At 41.8% G+C, this 25,134-nt stretch overlaps 1 protein-coding gene across 1 annotated transcript in view; it reads left to right on the top strand.

The window, feature by feature from the left end:
* The window catches only part of LOC138520410 (olfactory receptor 10C1-like), a 57,499-nt gene extending 34,041 nt beyond the window's left edge, over positions 1-23,458 (top strand). The window contains exon 3 of the mRNA XM_069632811.1: positions 22,530-23,458. Coding sequence (XP_069488912.1) covers positions 22,530-23,458 — 929 coding nt within the window. The remainder of the gene's footprint in view (positions 1-22,529) is intronic.
* Positions 23,459-25,134: the final 1,676 nt, after the last annotated feature.

Genomic DNA, 25,134 nt, shown 5'->3' with positions numbered 1-25,134 from the left:
TGCGCATGTGTGCGCAAGCAGAGGCACAGGGATTGCGCTCATACATCAGAAAACTGCTGACATGTTTCAAGGGACTCCAGGCAAGGTGAGCAGCACAAGGGGGTCACAACACAGCAAACCTTGCACCAGGCCAGTTGCACATGCATGCTTAGTAGCAGCACTGACGGTGATCTTGGACAAATATTGGTGTTGAAGCGCACAATACAGCTCAGATGTGTTAGTGGACTGATGGCTAGTTGATGGGTAAGTTGTCTGGGGCACCTGCAGGGGCAGTGGCACATACCCTCCGGTCCACCATGGGCCATTGAGGCACTTGTATTAGCCATGTAGCGTTCCGAGACATGGAAAGAAGCAGCTCACAGGGACAGACAGCAAGGGACAGACTTGGGTGCAGTGCATTTCATTTCCAAGTAGAATTAGAAACATGTACTGCCTACTTTATTTTGGTCATGGTGGTGCACGACTTGTTCTGAAGTCATACCTTGCTATATGCGTCTGTCTGCTTACCCAGGGAACATTGCATGTTGTGTGAATCGTGACACACTGGTGTTCCATTTGCCACGCACCCAGCGGCGCCTGACTTACTGCATTGACTGTGCATGAACCATCACAGGGGTAATGTTACGTATGGGTATGAAGCATCCACACAGGATTGTCTGTTTGTAGAGTAGTTTGTTACTTTGGGGCATATTTGGTGGTGTGTGTGTGTGTTTTGGGCACACACAGATTATTAACTGTGGCTCTCTTTGCAGCATTGAACTGCTCCTGTTACCGGACCTGAGAGTGCGCAGGCAGGAGGTCAGCACTCACACCAGAGATACGTTTCTTTTTGACTTCCATTTGAGAAGTTTCTTGCTATGTGCATGATGAACAAGTTTGGTCTAATTGTGTATGTGTTAATGTGAGTACTACATTTTTGTGCATTCCCTACTTTCCCGTGTCAATCCTACTCCCCTCTCCTATCCCTCATTCCGGTTATCCAGAATGCCAATGCCGTCCCGACTGCATATCCCTTGACCCTCCTTCTCCACCAGGGTCTCAGAGGCCTGTGTGAGTTTGACCTTGCAGGCACCCAGACCACGGTAGTGGTGGTTGGTTCGTGCCACTCCTGCGCCTGTACACGGGAGCTGTGACAGTACACATCCGTTCGTGGTGCATCATTCTATGTTATGTACCTCACATGGTACACATCCTGTTGTGACATTGTTTTACTGTGCTACCTTGGTTGTTAACATCATTGTGGTAGTACTTGGCCTTTGTGAGGTACTGCTACTTCAAGTCATCTACTGGAGGCTGTTCTGGTTTGTTTTACTGCATGCAGGCTATTTTCCTGGCTTCTGTGTTGGCCTGCTTTGAGTTCTCTTGGATTTGGTGTTTTTGCAAATCAAGGTGGACTCTGAGGGTGCTGGCAACTTTTTACACACAAGGTGGGAGATGGTGACAAAGGAGAAGGGTGATCCTGTGGCCAGGTGAAATTAAAGGATGAAGGCTGAATAACCCAGGTGCAGTTGTTCAGTGGGTCGTGGTGATTTGTGAGGGAGGGGGGTGTTTTGTTGTTGATAGTTGCCTTGCCCTGTAGTGTGATGGGCACCCTGACATTGTAATTGTGGTATCCTATGTACATGATGTATTCTGCTGGTCAATGCCTGTTCACGGTGAATGTTCACATGTGATGTGTAGAGGACACTGATGGTCACTTGATTGCACATGCATATGTTGAGTGCATATCCCTACTGACCCACAGACTCACACTATAATCCACTACATATACAGCCACAATTCCATGTCCATGTGTACACTCTGTTTGCCTTCTGGTGCCCACTGTGTCCCTGCAGCGCATGTTCGTTGACCAATTGTGGATCCTGTACATGCCTAATTTGCTTTTTGATGTAGTTTGTCGCTTAGATGTGATGATCAGGGTGTGCATCACACACAATGGCTGTTCACTGTGCTGTGTGCTGAGCAGTGTGTTGCAGGAGGTGGACACGGCACACAGAAGCTGCAGTGTTGATTTTGCAATGCACATTGTGCATGTAGACAGGCATTCATTGTTATGTTACAACTACAACTTTTGGATTGTATTTGGGTATGACTTATTTTGGGTGGGAGGTTGTTGGTCAGTCATTTCATCTGATTCCATGTCAGGCATCATTGTCTGATGCCAATTTACATTTTTCACATGGCAATGTGTACCTTATTGGCACTGTGTTGGTGTGTGGCTATTGCTTGCCATGTCATGTTGTGGTTTGGGAGGGTTTGAGTGACATACCAGTGATAGTCATGGCCTGTTTTGCAGGTCTGTGTGATTCACAGCTTGCGTGTGTGCCTTTTGGTCACACAAGATTGCTTGTGTTTAAGTAGCTAGGGATGCACACAATGTGCCAATTCCATGGCAACAATCTCATGGTGGTAAGGTTGTGACAGTTGACTGTCTCTTTGTCATCATCGATTGTCACCTAGTATGTGCCAGGCCTGTGCGCACTCCACAGGGTTGGGAGTTTAGGTGAAAAATGTGGCCACGAGCTGGGTCCGGGCTGCTTCGCCACGTGCCCTATCCCCTCCCAAGGGCATGCCTGTGCCCGTGGTTGGGGATGTGGGGGCACCACCATGTCCACCGGTACACCCTGTCATGTTGCAACATTGCGCAGGACACATGCTGCCACTATGATCCTGCACACTACTGGGGGTGCATAGAGTAGCTGCCCGCCAGATTGGTCAAGGGAGCGGGAGCGTGACTTGAGCACTCCGAATGTGCACTCCACTATGGCCCTGGTTGCAATATGGGCCGCGTTGTATCTTACCTGGGGTGGTGTGGTGGGGTTCCGGATTGGCGTCATCATGTGGTTGCTCAGAAGGTAGGCACTGTCCCCTGGAGAGGTGACAATGGTTGTGATTATTGGGGTTTGTGTATTTGTGTGTGTGTGTGACATGCATGCATGTGCATGGGCATTTGTCCTCACCTAGGAGCCATGTGTCGCCATGCTGCCCAGCTTCCAGGGCCCGGCCTAGGGCGGACATTCTGTATATGAAACTGTCATGGGTGGACCCAGGGTAGTTTGCATAGACAGAGGTGATGAGTCCCTTTGCATCGCATACCACCTGTACGTTGATGGAATGCCAGTGCTTGCGGTTTCGGTAGATGTGCTCAGTGGCCCTACGTGGACGTAGGGCCACATGGGTGCAATCTATGGCACCGAGCAATTTGGGGAAGTGTGCCACCCTGTAAAAATCCTGGGCAACGGCCTGCCTTTCTGCGGGTGTTCTGGGCATGTATATGTGCCTGCGGACTGAGGGGCGCGCTGTCATGATTGCCAAGACCTGGTGTAGGCAGCCTGATTGCGTTGCCTGTGAGACCCCCCCCACTATGGCAGTAGTCCGCTGAAAAGACCCAGTGGCCAAAAAATGCAGGACATTGAGCCCCTTCTCCAAGGGGCTCAATGCTTGGGAGCAGAGGGTGGGGGATGTAAGGTCATCTTCCCAATCCCTGATCAGGTCTATGGTGATACGGCATGGAAACCTATACCTGCCATAGACCTGGTCGTCAGGCATCCCAAAAAGGCTTGTCTGTGGTGAAAAAATGCGTGCCCTCACTATTCTCCTCCTCCTGCGGTGCCCCACGATCAGTGCTACGACAAATGGGGCATTCATCGTAGCTGTATATAAGTGTTTGTTGTTTGCGTGCACTTTTATACTGTGCCCGGGGACGCTTCCGCCTGCCTTCGTGTGGCAGACGCGTTGACGCCTGTGCACGTCTCTTTCCGTGCACGGGTTTCCCGTATTCGAATCCATGAATACGTGTGATTCGCGTGCGTGTGGGCGTTCCCTGTAGTTCCCTGCAGTACTTACCCAGTTACACCTTCTTTTTCACGCGTTATTCCCCATTCAGCGTGTTATGCCCACTGTTCCGCCCACTTTTGTTGTGTGAGCTGCGCTATGTGCGCTTTTGCTGTGTGCGTAGCGCACGCAGTTTGATGACGTGTGTGCCCGCGTGCGCCATGCACGGATTTGGCGCACAACAAGTGGGAAACAAGCGCAGTGCCTTCCTTGAATCGCACGTGTGCGTGTGCGCTTGCTTTCTCACACTTGCGCCACCTTGCACCTGCTTGCACTGGGATTTTCGGCGCACGTTTGTTCCATGAATCGGCCCCTAAATGACAATGATGAACACATTTCTGTAAGCACTGGGAGTTGTGAAGCTGTGTATTAAGAATAACTTTTTGAAAGTTTGTCATGACATGGCCCTTCATTTGAACTGTTGCTTTACTTTTAGCCAATGTACTCATGATGTCTTGTCACAATAGAGGCTGTGCTTGCCTTTTTTGTTGTTGCTAACTTAGTTATTTGCATTGTTGTAGGTCTTATTACTTTGTTTCCTTTTCGCTAATTTGAATTGTTTTGCCATTGTTATTTTGGGGTGGGTGTTGTTTCCCATTTGCTAACCTTGTTAGGGAATTCACTTTGTGTGGCGTGTTGGCTTGTTTTCGTTGTTTAAATTGGGTAGCATATAAAGATGAATACTCTTATGTTTGTTTTCTTTTGTATTGCTTCTCCTTTCCTTTTTAATTTTTTGAACATGCTACTTGTGTGCTGTTGTCTGGGGGTCTCTTAGCGAGTCGATGAGATGCTATTGGGTATACATTCTAATTGATTGTTTGTCCATGTGGTGTGATGATGTAAATTGGATGGGACTTAGCTATTCCAATCCGTGGGTGCGGTGGGTGTGATGGCTACCATTTAAAATATTTTGAGTTGTAATATTAAAGGTGTTAACACCCCATCAAGAGGAGACAAGCGCTTGCATTCCTGAGTAAGAAAAAAACAGATATAGTTGTTTTGCACGAGACTCATCTGCAGGTAGATCAGATGGATTATGTTTTAAATAAGATGTATGTGAAAGAGTTTTTCGAGCAGTTTTGCAAGTAATTCCAGGGGAGTCTCTGAATTGTGAATTGTGGCCCATGTTTCTTTTTAGGGCTTTATATAGTGGAGCGAGAGCTGCTGTGACAATTAACGGCTGTATGTCAGAGTTTTTTACCATCAGGAAAGGGACATGTCAGGGCTACTCTTTGACGCCCTTGTTACTTGACTTGTTCTTCAAACCTCTTGTGCTTGTGCTCTGGATTCACCCTGGCATAAAAGGTATTCCATTTGGTAACAACACTTCAAAGTTCCTCTTCTATGCGGATTACTTTTGGTCTTCATCTCGGATCCAGAGAGTTCCTATTGTGAACTGCTGTTGGTGTTTGGGAATGTCTCAGTTTACAAGGCAAATGTCTCTAAGGCCACGAATTTCCTGACTTGCCTTTCGTGTCATAGGGATATGTTCAATGTGAAGCGTAATGTGTGAGGGAATGCATGTTTTAGGTATTTAGGTATTCATGTTACTAGGAATTTCGACCCACTCCTTGAGGAAAACATCTGACTAATACTTGAGGAGACGTTGCAATTGACTCTTTGGGGTAGGCTTAGTGTGCTTCCCATGCTATTATATGTATTTAGCATGCTTCCCCTGTCACTCTCGAATACGCTACTTTTGGGTATAACTAAGCCCTTGAATAATGTCTTATGTGAAAGGGCAGAAAGGCTTGTATCCTGAAGAGTGTTCTTCAGAGACCTGTGCATTGGCTGGTTTTGGATATTTTAACATTAGACTTTATCACACTACATTTATGTTGCGTACATTGTGTCAATGGCTCATGTGTAATCAATTTGACAGTGCAGGCTGGTTTTGGATTGAGAGAGAGGCCATTTCGCCAGCGCTGATATACACCTTGTTATTTGCAGATAAAAGGTTGCGGGTTAGTTCGACTCAACCAATAATAAATCAGGAATGTAAGAGATGCAATGAGATTCAGGATGAAAAATATTCGCTCTGTGCAGACTCTAGTCTGTGAAAGAACCTGGCAGTGATACTGGACAACTGCACTCTTTCGTGGGTTTTGTGGAAGAAAGCTGACATTTGGAGAATTGGACAGGTCCATGATGGTCAGAATTGTTTGACTTTTAATGTTTGCGTTTTAAGTGCAAGCATCGGTTAGGAGAATTGAATCGTTATTGTGGGTTAAGGTACCTCTTGGTTGAAATATTCTCTCCTCGGAATGCTACCATGTATGCCCAACCCACAGGTTTGCACTTCTAAGAGCATGTCTCTCTCCATTTCCACCATGTATAAGTTTATTTTGCGCCCTAAGTTTACCTTGGCTTCACAATGCGGTTGAGGGAATATAACTGACTTATTGAGTGCAACTGTATATGTGCAGGTCCAGTTAGGTTCTAGTTTGATTTAGAACTGCGCAATAACCAGCAGCAAATTATTCACTATATATATTGGTCTCATTGGAAAATGTGGTCTTGCAAGATGTGTTCTAAGAATGCTTACTGGACTTGTATAACATGATGTGGGTACCACCTTGCATATGCTTTGGTTATGCAGGAAGATTCAATTTATTTGGAATAGGATTTTCCAATGTATGGATTTAGTTTTGGGTCTATCTCTCCCTCGGGTCCCATTGATTGGTGCACTGAGTGTATTTCCTTCCAATATTGGCCTGTCTGTTAGTAAACTATTTGGGACTTACAGAGCTCTCTTAGTTGCTAAGAAGCATATCCTGAAATTCTGGAAGAATGACACTAGCCCTTGTGAGATTGGCTGCTGAGTTTGCCGCTCCTCTCTAGGAGAGAGAGAGAGAGAGTATTTTCATTCAAAGGAGCGACATCACGGAGATGATGATATTTGGGGTGCATTTAATGATCTAAATACTTAATTGTGTGTTTTTTTCCTTTTGTTTTCCTCTTTCGCCTTTCTTCTTTACCTTTTTGTTCTTTTCCTTTCTAGTCTGGTTTCCTTCTTGTAAATATGCTTGCTTTGATGAACATTGAATACACAGTACTTATATGTTAATGATGTTACAATTCATTTTCATTGCTTCCTTTGTATTCTTTTATCTTTAAAATAATACACATTATTAATATATATATATATATTTGTGTTTTATTAATTGAAGTGTTGTATGGTTAAATAAACCTTTTAACACTAACATTTAAATTACATAATGATCAAAGACATAACACAATTCAAATACAATTCATATTGAACACTTACAATTACTCAAAAATAAGTAACACTAAAACTCATAAACTTTCCTCCATGTTAAAACAAGCATGCTAAAAGAGGCCTAATAAAATTATACCGCATTTAAACATAACAATGTCATATCGCTCAATTCTTTTTTGATCTTCTTTAACCAATTATGGTACATAGTAAAATGCAATATTGTACTGTTTGGCGAGTATAAAAGACCCCATATTTGATCTCAATTAAAATTTCCAAATGATGTCGTAAGTTAAAATAGGCTTTGACATAAAGATCGTATAACCCTGGGCTGTCAGTCAATATATGTCTCTGCGTCTCTACCTCCTGCTTGCAAATTCGGCAGAGTCTTCCTTGATACGGAATAGCCGTCAATGCACTGAGTTTTATAAGAATAGGGAGAAGTTCTAATCTTAGCTGAATAATACAACTTCTCACCTTATCATTATCTAAATTCTCTGAGTAGGTGCACAGCGTCTCAGTCGGAAACTCTGCATCACATAGAAGTGACTTTTTTTATTTTTGAGAGAATAGTTACATTATTATTTCTATCCTAGATCTTAGGTAATTTCTTTATATTCTTCTCCACCAGGCACACATTGACCTCCTTAGTGTAATAAAAGGCTATTAATCCAAAAAAAGGACAAATTGTCTTTTTTCCATTCTTTGAGGGTTTTGGGGCTCGGGCAATACGTTGAGAATACTGAGAATTTCACCAGCATAGTATGTGTGTCTGTTTGTAATATGATTTTCATAAAAAAAGATGCTTGTTTAAAGTATATTTAAAGTGACCCGAGATGTTAACCCTAATTCACATCATATCGCCTCAATAGTTAAAGAATTCTCCAAACCAAGTGATCTGCGCCATATTTCACTTTGCAGTCTTCTTAACTACTTGGTTACATGAGTGGTGAACATTTCTAATCCGTACAATATACTCAGATCAAGACTTGTATCATATAATTTTAAAAAGTCTTCAATTGAAAAACCTCCCTTTATTCTGATAACATTTCATATAGCACTAATCTTTTTTTCAGTTTTTACAAGGACACATTGCTAAAGATCTTTAGGTCTTAGTGAATCTCGAACTAACACCCCTAAGTAAGTGTAAGAATTAACCACCTGGATTATTTCATTTTCCAATATCCACACATATTTAAGACGCTTCCTCTTGTTTGCACACATTTACAAAATTCTTGTTGTCGGATAATTAATAATCAGACCATTTTCTTTAGAGTTTTTACTCAAAGCCTGGAGGCTCCGCTGTAAACCAACCTCAGTTTTGTATAATAATAGAGTATCATCTGCATAGGCCAGCCATGCATTCGCTTGCTGGCCTATATGGGGTGGAAAGTTGCGACAGTCCTCCAAGACTGCACCAACATCAGCCACACAAAGACTGTATAAAACGGATGCAAGTAGGCAGCCTTGTTTGAGAGTGAAGTTGGGTTCTATTTGGAATCAACTTCCATTTTTCTGATTTGCTGAACAGTATCTCCCTATCTATTGTGTCTAATGCTGTTTTGTAATCAACAAATGAAATAGACAAAGCAGCATCTCTATCAGCTAAAGTAGACCAAATTCAGCCCTTTACTGAAACCAGATTGTTGGTTCCCTAATACTTCTTCAGCCAATCAGGTGGCTAGGAATGCAGGCTTCAACCACTGGTGCAAGCCCATGTTTAATGCCGCCTGACGCCCGGCTCCCCAGCCGCCATCTTCCCCCACACCCTCCGGCCCCGTTTTGTTGTTGTTTCCCTCTCCCCACTTAGCTTATTTTGGCAGTGGTGAGTGTCGCTGCCGCATCCACTCCTTCCCCTTTCGTCCGGCAGGATGCCATGGTAAGGAAAAAGGGGTTCCGTACAGAACCCTGCTGTTCCTTTCCATGGCAGCGATCCTGGTAAAGGGTTTTCAATTAATTGAGCACAATGCGCGAGGTGTCCCGTTCAATTAATGAAAATCCTTTTTTTTAGCACCCAATGTTTCCAAAGTGGTAAACTTGGGCCGCCTGCCCATTAACCCCCGTTCTGGCCCTTGGAATGGATTTGGCCGAAATTTCAAAAGTGATTAAAAGTCTGCGGGGCCCAAAAATTCAGCCTACATCCCATTCATTTTTCCATAGACAAAAAAGGTCCATTATTGCCAAAGCGCAGAGCCTACACCGCTGGACGGATTTTGACCAGGTCCGAAACAACTTGGTCACAAAGTTGACTCATGATCCATGCATGGTTTGGGGTTATTCCGTGCCGTAGTTATTTTAAAATTTGACCGAGAAGGGTGTGCCCTTTCCCCAAAAGTTATATTTATATCTCTCATGGTGCATTGCACGATCATGGTTTTCAGAAATCTAACAACCACCATCTTGTTTTTCTCTCGATGCGAGAGATATTCACGGCTGTAGCCGAAGTTATGGGAAAATGAAATGCAGTAAAAAGTTATTTGCAGGTCAAAATACATACAAATGCCATCGGGGTAGAGGTGGGGCTAATTAGTGATGTCATCAGTAATGTGATTTGTGATGTCATCATTGTGGTCATAGTCTGCTCAACACAGGGCACAAAGTTAAGTTTATCTGTATTTCAAGGGTTTTGTTGCATTAAGTTCTCACCTTAATCTCCCTGCAAGTAAAGTTGTTTCCGGATTTATCGTTTCTTTAGTGGACAAAAAGTCGGTTGACGCCCCTAGGAAATTGTACTATTAGCGAACAAAAGGAGTGCTCTTAAAACACTTTCACCCTGACAACGGACAATACAAACAACGTTCTCAGAACACCCCCATTTTGTGTAATTGCAACCATTTCGGGACACTGCAAGTGTTCTTAGAACACATTCAACTAGACAGATTACAATACGGACAGCGTCCTGAGGACACCCCCAGTTTGTCTATTTACGAACAATTAAGTATACCGCAAGTGTTCATAGCTCATTTTTACCTTCCTTGCGAACAAAAATGACACATACTCCGTTAAACACCCCACCATTTAGTTTATTTACAAAATGTCAGAACAGCCGTTTTCTCCGCGGACAAATCGAACGCAACAAAAAGGTCTAGCACATAAAAAAACAAAGCATTGAACCTATCTCATACTCCCCAACCTTCCCCAAACACTCTTACACACCAACACACGGCACTAAATACAATTTTTTATCCACGTTTCACTGCGCTGTACGCGGTCGACTGCGAATACAAGATGGCGGGCGCCACAGAAAATCTGACGCGCTCCACGCCCCTCGCCGTCCAATCAGCGAACACGTCGCATGTCCGCGGACATGACGCAAGCCCATGGGCCAATCGGGGTGCTGTCCGCGGAGCGAACAGGTGAAGTCCGTCCGCGAAGCGAACCCAGATATCACTAATTTTTTTGCCTTACATTTTGGTCATTTTTAAAATAACTACTGGACAGATTTACACCAAATTTACAAAAGCACGCTTTTGGGACCAGGCCGCCGCTCCTGCCGCAAATTTGGTGTAAATCCGTCCAGCGGTTCGGGCTGTAGCCGTGCGCAAAGTTTTTTCCCATTCAGTCTATGGGGGAAAAAAAGTTTTGGAACCCGCCCTATAACCTTTCCCCCCCTGGACGAATCCTCACCAAACTTTGCAAAAAAATTCAGAGTGACCCAACTGCTTTTTTTTGCAAAGTTTGGTGAGGATCCGTCCAAGGAGAGCGAAGTTATAAGCCACCCAAAAAGTGCTCTTCCTATGGAAACAGCAACTTAACCATAACTACATGGCCACTACCGTGGCCATGTTATATATATATATATATATATACATTGAACAGCTTGATATTGTAGTAAACCACGATTGAGGCTTTTTAAATAGCATGGGATGCTAAGTGAACCACTTTGAGGGGCTAAGAAAAGACACAGACAGATGTAAGGGTTGCACAGAATCACAGACTTAGTTAATTGGTGAAACCACAATTTGGGCCCAGTCTGAGATTAAGTTTTGGCTTTCATGAGCTTTATTTAATAGCATGTCTTGAAAGGCACACACATTACATGCAAACTAACCTGAAATATATGTCATTAAATAAATATGTGGTGCAGAGAAAGTATGATTTTAGCTTTATTTTCCCCATTCTGAATAAACTATTGCAGCAATTTGAGACTAAGCTGACAGAGGTAGACATACGTTGATTACAAAACCCATACGGGTTAAACTATTGTTGTACTTAAATGACTGGATGATTACATTAGACAGAATGCACAGATATACTTCACGTCTCTAGATCATTTAGTTCTGGACAATAAAAAGTGAAGTACTCTTGCTCCATATCTCTCCATTTACCCAAGCCATCGAGTGAGGAGATCTTTTTTAAAGTGTTGATGGAATTTGTATCACACTAGGGAAATAATGGCAAGAGGAGAGATATGGACAGTACCTGATAGAGTCATCAATTAGTATTGTCTTTTATCTGATTCTGTTGAACACTTGAAATAATTGCTGTTAATTTGTCGAGCATTGGTTGGGAAACACACTTCAGAAAGTTTGATTATGTTCCGCTGACTATAACTGGAGATGAATTGTGGAACAATTGCTTAGCTGGTAGGACAACATCGACCGTAATTGCAGTGGTTGGTTTTTTAAAGTCTCTTGATGAGATCAGTTGAGTTGCTTAGCTTTTTTAAGTGCTTTGAAGTTAGGAGACGTGGAATGTAAATATGGAATATTTTGAACTCACATAGGGAATACACGGTGAAATAGGTCTTAACTGTCGAATAATGAGAATAATTAAGTTTGACCTGTTTTTAATGTTATGTGTAAACAAGTTGTTCCTTGGTAAAGGCATTTATTGAGACAAAACAATAATGAAAGGATATCACTATTTGGTTAATGGAATTGGAACCCTCAATCTCAAAGATTTGGAATTTTAAGTTTGAGTCAAAATGTTGAAGACTATCCATTTATGATTCAAGCTACTTTCATTTAATACATTATAATGATTTAATATCATCACAAGGTTGTTTTTGAAATTTTCTTTTTAAAAATCAAAATCAGTTGCAAGAAGAATTTGATACATTATTTAATCGCCATGCACAATTGTCAACTCCAGAAATTAAACTTAAGCTGTATGTGTTAACTTTGCCGGTTGGTGTTGCTCTTCATTCAGCTGTTGCCCCTATAGGAATCTGTGCAATCCAAATTCTGGTTGGTGGACGCCATATCACGCAGGCAGCCCGGAACTAGGAGGAATGTGGGTTTGGGCAAATTTGGCATGCATTTTGAGCACACGTTACCATGCTTTGGAGTCTTGTGGAACTACAGTGTTTTGACTACATATTTAGGAATGGCAGTACCAGTATTTAGATGTTTACACTTGAATGTTTGAGGAAGTCTATAGGACTCCAAAACAATATACATTGTACTCCAATAGAAGACTGATAAGATTTATCTTACATGCAGTCTTTAGTGACTCCTGATCTTTCACCCACAGTAAAAACGCTTTGCTTTCTGGATCCTGTAATTTTGTTACTCTCATTTCAAGTGTAGGCCTAGAGGACCTAGGATATGTGGATAATTAGAATGGACAAACATGGTGAAAAAATTATGTTGCTGATTCCCAAATGTTTTTAAAAAATGGAATGCTGAAGATAAGAATGCCTACAAATAAAATATAATTGGTTGAACTTTCAGATGCATGCAGCATCGTATAGTGGTCAGCCTAACGTTTGAAATTGGGGCCCTGCAAACTGGTCACATCAAAAAGTTCTGATTGGGCTTTAGAAAAAATACAGGAACAAATCTTAATTCTATAATCTGATTCTGCATTTGCTGGCCTGTTTCCTGTTTTCTGCCGGCTGCATCTGGAGGTGCGGGCCAGGGTGTTGCTGTTCGGAGGCTCGTTTCTGCCTCCTTGTTCTCCCTCTCCTGGCTTGCGTGCTTTATGGTATTATCTCCCCATGCCACCACTGGAGTTCTTTGGGGAGATCACGGATGTTTACGGATCCGGAGGAGGAGTCCAGCTTTCACGATGGTTTGTAAAGTATCAGACAGGTGGTATGGCATACACGTTATGCCCCTCAGTTTTTGAGCCCTGACTTTCTTGTTTACGCCTCTGAGAAGCAGGATGTTTTTGAGGCAGCTTTCTCAGTTTGGGTGGATAAAATAGAAAGGAGTTTATGTTATTTTTCATTTGCTGTTGTTCCTAATAGTAACTGTCCAATATTACGCCTCAGAATTTAAAGTTGTCAGCTGCACGCCTAGTGGGTTATCAGAGAGAGATAGAGGTTGAACTGTCTACTCTATTTGTGATTCAGTGTAAGCAAGTAGATCAGGAAACTCAAAGACCTAGGGAAGCTAAACCTTCTCTTTTAGAGTCTGTTGGCCCTTCTAATCCCTCAGTATGAAGAGGGAATCAGCGCTCTGAGGTTTTGGCAATGATTGCAAGGATGAAACAGCGGCTGAAAGATGAGCGAGCGGGAGATACTGAGGATATCTGGGTGAGGTGCTGCAGAAGAGTCAATCTGCAAAAAATCTACTTTGGATTTAGAAATTAGAGCTAGCCCCACCACGCCTGTAATGTACATCCAGCACCAGTTTCTGAAATCATTGAATATCCATCGACACTTCTTGAGCTGTGTCCCGTGTCATCTACTGATCTTAATATCATCAAGTGTTCTAGTTTACTATGCAGTAATATGGTATGCTCTGTAGGCGACACTAATTGGCAGGTGGAACAAAATCGGCTCACAGGGATGTCCTCTGTGGGAATTCTAGTAGACCTTAGAGTGGGTACTATATTACCTGGGAATTTTTCTCCACAATTTCTATCACAGTAAAAGACAGACTGGGAGTTGACTATTGCTACTAATTGGCTGTTCATAATGGAAGGCATCATTGCTAAGCTCACCCAGTCAAATAACCTTAGAAGGTTTTATTTGTGGTTTGAGCTGATGGAAAGAGGCAGGATCAAGGCCCCTTAAGGTACTATAGATAGACAGTGTCAAATTGTTTCAGAAGAAGCAGATAATAATGTTGTGCTTGACGCAGAATCAGTTAAAAGGCAGGATGCCTTCTCTTTCGTCATTGACTGTGACAGTAGATAGTACTGATGGAGTTACTTAGCCTCATCTGCATCCACCAAGCCCCACTAGTTTGATACAAATAAAACAATAGCCCAAGTGACTTTCATATTGGAAAATATCAAATGCCTGCAATCTCTGCCAAGAAGTTGAGAGGGCTTTGCATGGATAAAAGGAATATTATTATTACAGACGTATAGACACCAGCGAGAAATGAGCTTCGAGAGACGCTCAGAAATAAAGTTTTGGCATGGCAGGCTATGTCATAACATAGGGGTTGGATTCATAAGAACATGTGACCTGAAGGCTCTCCGTAAGGTATGGGTGAATGAATGGTGCTGACAGGCCAATAGAGACTGCATAGTTGTGGGCTGTGGAAAAGTCACCTCCCTATTTTTTGAGTATTTGTACAAGTCTGTAAAAAGTTTCATTTAACTTTAAAATTGTGGTTGATTATGTAGTGAATTCATAGTTTCTTGGGTTGTTTAGACTATAAAGTATTTAATCAGTATTAGTTGTTCCCATGCAATGCGTTAAAACTGTAGGCTGTATTTTTATGTTTTTTATCCTGTGTATTGTGACCAGATCTGTTGGGTATATATGGCAACTGCTTTGCTTTTGCTTCTCTCTTATATGTTATATGTTTCTGTTAATTGTGTGCCTTGTTGTTTGTATCAGCGCCCATTTGGCCATGGGTCTAAGGAACTATATAGATGGATAAATAATTAAAGAAAGAAATATATAAGAGGAGCAATTAGACTGGAAAAGGACCTGATCTCACTGAAAGCAAGACTAACATGGAAAGCTATCCTTCTTTTTAAAATACATGTTATCTCCTTCCACCTTAATTGTGGATTTAAGTTCTCTCCTTGATTGCAGGAAGGATGATTTTTTTAGTTTCTGGTGCAGGAAATTTGACAGTGTCTTAAGGACAATTGAGTGTCCAAATAAAGTTACATTGAAATTGTGGGAGGCTGACTGGGTTGCAACGTGGGAGTCTATTAGGAAACAGGTTGTACCGGACTTGCTCCTAGAACACAGACAGTGGAGTTCCTTGCCGTCCTATTTAAAAATCTTCCCCAATATGAATTGGTTGTAGAACTTCCTGCGATTAAGGATTCATCTAATTTGAACCCATGACATTTTTGATATAAGGATAACAAGTCTCATCGCACTGCAGAATATAGATGTTGTCACCTTCCATACGACGTGGAATCCCTCAGACAAATTCTGGGCCACTGTATTGTACTAAGGATTGTGAGGCAGTTTACCCTTGAAAACGTTTTGAGAGAGTGGAGACTACTTGATGAAGAAGTACTCTGGTGTAGAATTATTCTAGGATCTTCTATTCCAATGAGTTTAGCTACATTAAGATTTTTAAGGTATTTGAGTCTGCTTGAGGGCTCCCATTAGTTGTGTGGGAATAACAGTAAGTGAGTCATATAGAAGGGCGATGTGCCATGGGGCACAACATTTAATTGATTTTTCAGATTTAATGTGTTTATGTTTATCTTTTTGTTTGTTTTTATGAGTGATATTATTAGTGGTTCATTTTATAAGGTTGGTGTGTGGAGTACAATAGGCTCTGAGGGCCTATTTTAGTCCTCCAAATCTATCTTTCTTGTCCTCTGGCACTTCGTCTCTTATGTTTGTCCCTATAGCTAGGGTAGAAGACATTTCTTCTTTCGCTCATTCAGGGGTTCCAGGGCTCCTATATACACCTCAAAGTCCCTTAACCATCAAGGCCCCTTAACCATCGAGGCCCCATGTTTCTAGGTCACTCAATTCAAATGGGCCTGTCATGTGTAGAGCTAACGAGTCCTGAAAACTTGATGTGAGCCTGTTTGGCTGCTACTGTAGTGGTATGTTGTTCCTCGACATTATGACTATTGCTGATATCCCAGTCTTTGGGTCGTTTTGCATTTGTTTCTCACCTCCTTATGTTCTGTATCCTCTAGGTAGACTTCCAGTCTCGTTGGCCCCCACATACCTTTTCCGTGAGGCCTCGTGTCTGGCTTCATGGTTCTCAATGCTGTTCTCCAGCTCCCACATAGTGCCTAGCTTCACATTTCTCAGTGCTGTTCTCCAGCTGTCTTGCAGAGCAACCGCTGGCCGCTTGTCTGATTGGGCAGAGGACTTCTCATACACCCACTGGCATGTCTCTGCCCAAATTCGTGCAGCTGCAACATGGCTCCCAGCATGTGCGCAGCATGGCCGCCACCTAACAGGTGATGGTGTATGGCATGGGCCATTAACAACCTTGTTACCAGTGTTGTGTCTGGGCCTCAGTCTAACGGGACCACTCTTAGCCTACTCCAATCATCCAGCGTCCCCCTTTTCACTCAAGAAGACGCAGGGACCAGGGACGTGATTTGACCTTCTGCTTCATTTTGCTTTCATACACTTAATGATGTTCCACACCCAGCTTCATCACTTCCTCTTCTTCTCTCGTGCCCGACACTACCAGAACAGTACAGTATTCTATTGATTTCAGGGGAACTTTGGTTAAAAGTCAGATTCATGAAGTTTGGTAATCATTCTTTAAGACTTCTTCAAATTGTGGGAGACAGGATTATTTGAAATTCTTTACAGGGAGGTGTGGTGTAATTCTCTCATGTTAATGTGGTTGGAGGTAAAGTCAAATTGCAAACCTATCTGGAGTATATTGAAATCAAAAAGCAGCAGACTGTTTGCTGGTATAGCCTATGCTACCACCTTCTCTATACCCTCAGTTAAAGATACCAGGGCTCCATGCACCATTGTTAGTCTCACATTTATTATCATCATTAACTGTTTATTTAGAATCCCAATAGACAATACGATACAATCGATAAAAGCAACACTAACAAAGAAATGAACACTAGAATCTGGTATAAACTGAATAAATATGTTAATAAAATATGTTAAAAAAATGTGTTAGGACTTAACATCCATTAGAAGTTAATGATTATTCACACGATTAGCTTGTATAGATCATGCACAATCTAAAAAGGTTGCTAACTGCACACATACAGGATCATTAGCCTTGCAATAAAGCAGAGCTATTTCTTCCCTCCAATGATTGTTCGTCTCACTCACAAGTGGAGTATAAGCCACTGCTTCCTTGGTTTAACATGGGTCGCGCTCAGGTACTTAGTCATTCCTACCTACCTGGTACTGGATGAAATGCATACACACATTTTAAAATTCTCCTGACCAAGCTCAAATACCTCGCACTTCAGTCCTCCGAGGGCATTGACCTACAGCGTCCGGATGCCACACCAATGGCACCAGGTGCTATACAAATGACATATTACATTGCAATCCATCCCATAGGTGCATAAAATCATCAAATGGAAAACATTCTCAACATTGGTAAAATATTAAGGGCAGGTAAGTGAGCCATTCTGTACCAGCCGTCCTGTAAAACATTCCATGCAAATTAAGAATCTACATTTTGCAATTAGCACACTCTGCATACCTGGGCTACTATTTTAAGACAACTCTTAGATAAAAGATAATTTGATGTTAAGATAAAAAAGGATCATGCCAGTGAACCAAACAATTATCAATATCAATTTCTAAATGTTTAGAATGCAACAGAATCTTTTCACACATTTTCAGTTTTCAGGTCCACAGTGGTGGGATTGATATACAAATGATCAAGCCCTAACACATTAAAAGCTATAGATATGTGGGTGAACCTGGGCAGGGAGCTACAACCATGCATACAGCAAGCATCCAGTTCAGAGTCTCTGGATCTGTGCAGCTGAGGGCTGCTTAGGCTCTCATTTGTCCAACGATTATTTTCTGAGACTCATATTCAGATTCCCTTGGAGAGTAAGTGAACTCAGCAGAGTTAAAACGAAGCCCAGGGCTGGAATGGAGTGTCTGCGGTGGCATACAGTCATCTGGTAATCTAGAAGCCCTGCCAAAAATTGCACCATAAACAGCATGTGTGTTCCTCTCTTTCATATATCATTACCTAAAATCAGATTGATACAATCATAGAAATATGCATCTTCATCAATGACCTTCTTAGACACCTACCTTTTCATTACGTGCTTCCGTAATTGACACCTACTCACTACTACACCTGGTGAACAGTGGTGACAAAATCCTTACATTGACCATGTATTATTGCTCCATTTAAAGCTTGGATGCACTCTCACCCTCAGCCTAATTCTTGACCTGCCTCTGTGAACACCTTTTACAGTCTAGTCCTAGCCCCTCTTCATTATACTTCAGACACAACCTCCACCAGTCTCTTATTTGCACTCTTGCATCCCACTTTAACCATTCCACTGTGGTAGACCCCATTTCCAGATTCCTCGCACCCCCACTTTCCCAGAACCAATCCCCTATTTCCATTCTCCATGCTGCTTTACTTGGTACTGGTGCATATTTTTCAGGTGTTGGGTGCCAATTTGGAACAAGTGAATTGTTTAATTAGGGGCAGAGTCCATTGGTTCAAGCATCACCACGCTGATGAAGTGTGAGATAACTTGTGGACAATGCCTCCTATAATTTGCATCTTCGTACATCATTGTCAATTGGCTATGCTATGGGAGGTATAGATCATCCATTCTCAAACAAGAAGATTGACCAAGGCAGGATTTGGGTGGACCCAGTCTTTTCTTGAATGGGGCAGGCACCATAATATTGATCAGTGAGAGAGCTGTTGGGGCAAAGACTGGCCCTGTCTGTCACACTTGCATTTGTGAAGTCTGATATGTGTCATTCCCTTCATCCCCTCTATACTCCTGTAGATGACTGTGTAATTGGTTCAATACCAGGAATCAATGCAGAACACTTTGGATTCCGTGACAGCCTTTCTTTTATGCTGATCCGTGCCACTTCCCCAGCTTCCTCCCACTATCTCTTCATTTGTGACCATAGCAGGCCTTCTGAAATGAAAAGCCACAGACATCAGAGGTGCTATACCTTTTTGGAAAGCAAGACATTACTGAAATCATAGGGCATGGTAGACGAATTGCAGAATTGTTGGCCGAATGAGCTGTGTGCCAAATGCACTGCTCCTGTCCAGTGCCAGTGTTTGCATGAATGGGCACATTTCTGTCCAGTCCTTCCACTGTCACTCTCCTCCTCTGACTGCTCCATTGACAACTCTCCCACCAATTACTCCATTGTTCACTTTAATATATCGCCCCCTCTCCCATCAGTCCCTCATCTCCCCTCTTCAATGACTAAGAGGACATGCAGTTAGGACTCTCTTGCCCCTTACTTTGATAATGTGAAGACCTCTCTGTTGTCTCTTTCTCCTATGCAAACCTCTTATATTTCTATGACTTTCACTATACAGTTATGAGTCCATTTTAACCAAACTTATCCTGCTCGCACATTTACACCTCCTTGTCCCCATCCTCAGCTTTGGACCGCCTCTCAAAGTCAGGCCCTCAAAACAAACATTCACCATGACCTACAACCCTGGCACAAGTTATGGTTAATTTATTTCAGAAACTATTTCCATAAAACTTTACAATAAAAAGATAAAATGCAAATGAAACATGAAAAAAACATTGGGCATACATAAGGGATAAGTATCTGACATTTGCAGCATAACACAAGGTTGTAGGTCATGGTGAATGTTTGTTTTGAGGGTCTGACTTTGAGAGGCGGTCCAAAGCTGAGGATGGGGACAAGGAGGTGTAAATGTGCTGATAATTTGCAAAGGCTAGACATGTTTTTGTCCTCATGTATTGGGTTGTAAGTGATCTCATATATGCCATGTTCATTAGGTTCACTAAGACACAGTCCCAGTATGTACTTATTTACAACATTTATATTGGAATTCCCTATTGTCTCTGGGTTATCCCACAAATGGCTGATCTCAATCCTTCTTAGAGTGCCTCTAACGTGGGTAAACAATGATAACATTTTTACACTGTTTCCTCTCAGAGCATCCAAACTTATAAACATCCAACTATTGACAACAAGGTTAGCGATAACAATACAGGTTTCATTTTAATGGCCCAATCAACACCCATAAGCCCTAATCCAAATTTAAGTGATATATTTGGCGCATCTGGAGGTAAAGAAAGCAACTTCCATAGAAATGTGTTTTCACTGATTGACAGAGTGTCGGTACTAGTGTAGCACCACAATTCTGAAAAGTAAAGGGCTGATAGTTTGACCTGGGCTCCATAGATCTCTAAATAGTAGTTGCTCCTGGGACCTTCTTTAAGGTAAAATCAAATTTTAAAACCTGGTTAAGCCATTATCTATCACCTCCTACCTTTCTGGTAGTGTCTTTGCGCACATTTCCTCTAACATTTGGGACAGTCTTGGATCCCTCCTATCTCTCCTTCCCCTCCATCCTTCTATCCCACACCTCTTCCACCTGTCTCTTCTATGCTCAACTACTTCTTCCCTACTACTGCTATTGAATTAGCATCCATCCTTCACAGTGCCAACCCATCTTGCGCTACTATCGACCCTTTTGATGCCGAAATAGTCAAAGACATAAGACCTGATTCACAGAATGTTTTTCAATAGGACTCCATCATTATAAAAAGATTCTGTGAATAAGGCCCGTAGTCACAGTCATTAGTCCTATCTCTCTGAGCTCTTTATCCTCTCTATCTGCTGGACTCTTCCCTACCTCCTTCAAATCTTGAATTGTCTTACCCCTATTGAGGAAATCCTCTGGTGACCCAAACTTCCCAGCAAACCATTTCCCAGTTTCTCTCATTCCCCATTATTCAAACATCATTGAGTGGATGGTCATCGACTGGATCACTAACTACATTGAGAACAATGGCCTGAGGATCCACTTCAAGCTGATTTCCGTAGTAAACACTCCAAAGAGACTGTACTCATGCATGTCTCCAACTTTCTCTCTAATGCTCACCACCCCATACGCTCTTCTTTTGGACTTTTGACATGATCAAGCACTCCTCTTGCCTCCTCACTCTGCAGGACCTTGTAAATGTGCTCTTGACTGGATTGCCTTAAGCCTAGAAGGCTGATCATTTAAAACCACTTGGAACTTGCAAATCTCTGACACCACCCGTCTCCCTTTTGTTGGTCACCTTTTGCACCTCTCCCCAGGGAAGACTTATCTCAGTTTTGGGCTTTCAATTTAACCTTTTTGCTGATGACACTAAAATATGTGTCTCATTTCCTCCTTCACTCCAGCCATCTGGAACAGATCTCAAACTGTCACACTGTGATTCTTAACTAGATGGCTCTCCGCTGCCTCATGATGAACTCTTCAAAAATGCAATTCATTTTTCTCCTACCCTCTAAAGCCAACCTTCCTCTGCCCCCTCTTATCTTCTTCCTGCCTGACCATCCTGCTCCATCACCCAAGGCTTGTAATCTTGGGGGCTCTATCTGATAGCACCCAATGTATCCAACAATTCATTACTAACACTGCCTCTGCATCTCAACATTCTGAATATAGGTCCTTTTCTTACAAACCACTGTAAAAAAACTCTAATCTCCACTCTTGTGCTCAGCAAACTGGACAAATGCTCAAGCCTACTCCTTGGTCTTCCGCTCTATAACGTCCTCCCTGTAGACAAAGTGCTCAACTCTGCTACCTACACTTTCTAAAGTCAACACAGATCCTCCCCCACTTTTACCTACCAACAAAATGCTAGTTGGCTCTCCATGCACAACCGCTCTCTTTTTAAGTTCCTTCTCCTAGTCTACAAAGCTACCAATGGCCTTGATCCTCAGTATGGTTTCTAGGTTTTCTCATCATCTCATTCCCTCCAATCCTCCTCTGCACTCAACCGCACCTTCCATTACCCTCTATGTGCCTCTTCTTCCTGCTTCCGCTCAGTCTCCCTAGTCACTCCGCTCCACTGGAATCTACTACCTATCAAAGCCAGCCCAACTGTAGATCTCAGCTGAAATGTCACTTATTTGGTAAAGAGAAATCCCCTGCTGCCCACTCCCCCATCCTCCCTACCTTACCCCACCACTGCCTCCAGTGATGCATAGTAACTTTTGTACATTTAATTAGTACTCCTCTTTAGTTTGAAGCACTTGGCCCCTTAGGTTAATTGTACCTTTGTAAGTCACTTGTTTGCTTATGTACATTTTGTTTCAGTTTCTCTTTCCTTGTTATATATCTCAATTATTTACATGCTCATAAACTGGCTGACTACATGTTCTCATGTTTTACTATTGTACAGGCACCCTTCGAAGGAATGCCTCCGCCATCTTTGAATGTGTAATTGTAAGTAATTTCTGATAAAAATTGACATCCCTTTTCTTCAAATGAAAACAACTACAAATACCATCAATGCACCTGGTTACCAGTATTTACATATAGTAGTTATTGCCATCAGGATACAACTAGAACTGATAAACTAGAGCAAATGATGAAAGTCCGAGAGTGCAATCAGCAAATTATACTTCCTTGTTCTATTTCATACATATGATGTATCTCTGTATTTTTTGCAGAAATTATGAACCAATCTTCTGTGAAAGAGTTCATCTTTCTTGGTTTTTCCAGTGATGCAGAGCTTCAACTGCTGCTGTTTGCACTGTTCTTACCCATTTACCTGTGCACAGTGTTGGGGAATATACTAATCAGCCTGGTGATAACAATGGACCCTGTCCTTCACACCCCAATGTATTTCTTTCTGAGGATCCTGTCTCTGTTGGAGATCTGCTACATCTCAGTCACCATCCCCAAAATGTTGGAGACCCTTCGGTCCAGCACTAAAAGCATTTATTTTGAAAGCTGTGGTATCCAGATGTTTATTTTTGTTTCCCTCAGGACAGCAGAATGCTTCCTTCTTGCTGGAATGGCATTTGATTGCTATGTCGCCACCTGTGACCCCTTGCATTACACCACTGTGATAATGATGAAAGTCTGTGCTCAGCTCTCAGCTGGGGCACTGTGTATTGGTGGAGTATTTTCTCTTGGGCAGACTTGTGTCATGTTCACTTTACCCTACTGTGGACCCAACAGAATTAACCAATTATTTTCTGATGTTCTGCCACTCCTGAAGTTAGTTTGCACTGACATTCACGCAAACCTGATTGCTATCTACACTGCTGGAGTGCTTGTTGTCTTTATGCCTTTTGTACTGGTTGTTACCACGTATACATACATCATTGCTGCTATCCTCAGGATCCCCTCGGCTGTAGGGAGACGCAAAGCCTTCTCCACCTGTGCCTCACATCTGCTGTCTGTCAATTTGGTTTATGGAACAGGGACATTTGCCTATGTGCTGCCAAAATCAGGCCACTGGCTTGACAGTGATAAGCTCCTGGCTCTGTTTTATGCTGCGGTGCTGCCAATGTTAAACCCCATGATCTACAGCCTGAGAAATAAAGAAGTGAAAGGGGCTGTTAAGAAACTGCTCAGCAGACCCAAGGTTTGAAAGCCATCAAATGTTTTTTTCTTTTGTAATTACTTGAGGAATGCTTCTAATTGTTGTCCTTCATGTATCATTAGACACACTTTGTGAACAAAGTTCATGCTCTAATGCTGCAGCAGATATGGTCAAGCCAACCTTGTGAACTGGAAAGTTTGTCATGTGTTTATTCAAAAGCCAGCAGATACATCAATGGTGAGAAAATGGACTGTTTGAGGATGTGGGCCTCATTTAAACTTTTTGTCAGTGAAATTTTGCTTGTGGTTAAGATGTATTTTCCATATACTCCAAAACCATTCTTGGCACATATTTGTACTGCCAATAAAGATGTCAAAAACAGAGTTTATTTGGCTGCCCTCCAGTTGTATCTGGAGTATTTTTTTAGTCATCTGGCTATGAAGAAATTCACTAGTTAATTTATATTTATTTTTATTGTATATTGGGTTTTTTAAACCTTTACAAAGTGTAGAAAATTGTTAAAACATTGAATACAATGTTCACCAGTCACTACAAAACTTTGAGTTTCAACTCAATTACAAATATTATCTCTCAATAAAAGAATTAGTTTAATCAAATAAACAACTACAGTTCAAAATTCACCTTAAACGCACCATGTCACATTACATATATTCTTTAAAAAAGCATTCACTCTGATTTTCATTACTATGGATGAACCATGTAACATATAGTACCATACTTGATCCCTATAGACATTGGAAACATCTCCAACAAATTGCGAAAAATATTCAATCCTTTCCTTATTCAAATTTGGACAAATTAATAAAAGATGCATCAGAAACTCTTTTACACCAGCTATTAGGCAGCATCGACAATCTTTCTGTTCATCAAGAGCTGGGGTTTGAATATTACATATTTCTTGTGTGTTTATTACATTAAACCGGAAACGCATCATACTGTTCCTAAACTGACGCAAAGGATATTTTACATTATAATTCTCTGGCTCAGAATACCACTTCCAAGCTGATACAATTTGAGAATACAGGTTCGAATTTAAGATTACAGCGCTGTTCTCAACCCAATCAAATGCTTATACTAGCATTTTTACCTTAGATTGATTTTTAATAAGAGTCTCTATTGTAAGACTTAAATTAGAGATTATTGATTTGACATCAATTTAAGCGTATGCATAAAGTTCTCCATCATATTGTCACCTAATAACTTCTACATTGTATTTTTTTCACTGATTAAGCATTTCCTGTATAGAACAAATGTTTTGCATTCCATGCAGCTTTTCAATGATCGTAAGCCAAATTCATATCATATCGCTTCCATTGGTATACTTTTTCACAGACAGCCAGCGACAAGAGAAAATGGACTAACCCCTGAGCCGTATACCCGATGTGTCGCAATACAATTGTCATATAAGGTCAGGTAATTACTGACTATCACACACACACACCTGACTTTCATTACATTTCTTTCATTACATTTGCACTTGAATGTTTATGCTTTTCGAATACATTCTAAAAATTCATTAGTTAAAGATACCAAAGAACCAAGCATAAGGTTCTATCTGAAAGATATTCACTGAAACCTTTTGGAGTTTATGATATATTGGGCTAGATTCTCAAGAATATAAATGTGTGCAAATCTGACATGCACAATGAACAATGATTTACATTATTAGTGCACTATGTATGTGAGCAAATAGGAGAAGTGAA

The sequence above is a fragment of the Ambystoma mexicanum genome, chromosome 13 (genome assembly GCF_040938575.1).
Source record: "Ambystoma mexicanum isolate Mex_15411 chromosome 13, UKY_AmexF1_1, whole genome shotgun sequence".
Lineage (NCBI taxonomy): Eukaryota > Metazoa > Chordata > Amphibia > Caudata > Ambystomatidae > Ambystoma > Ambystoma mexicanum.
Note: the sequence above shows the minus strand (reverse complement) of the source record. Positions and strands in the feature narration are given on the sequence as shown.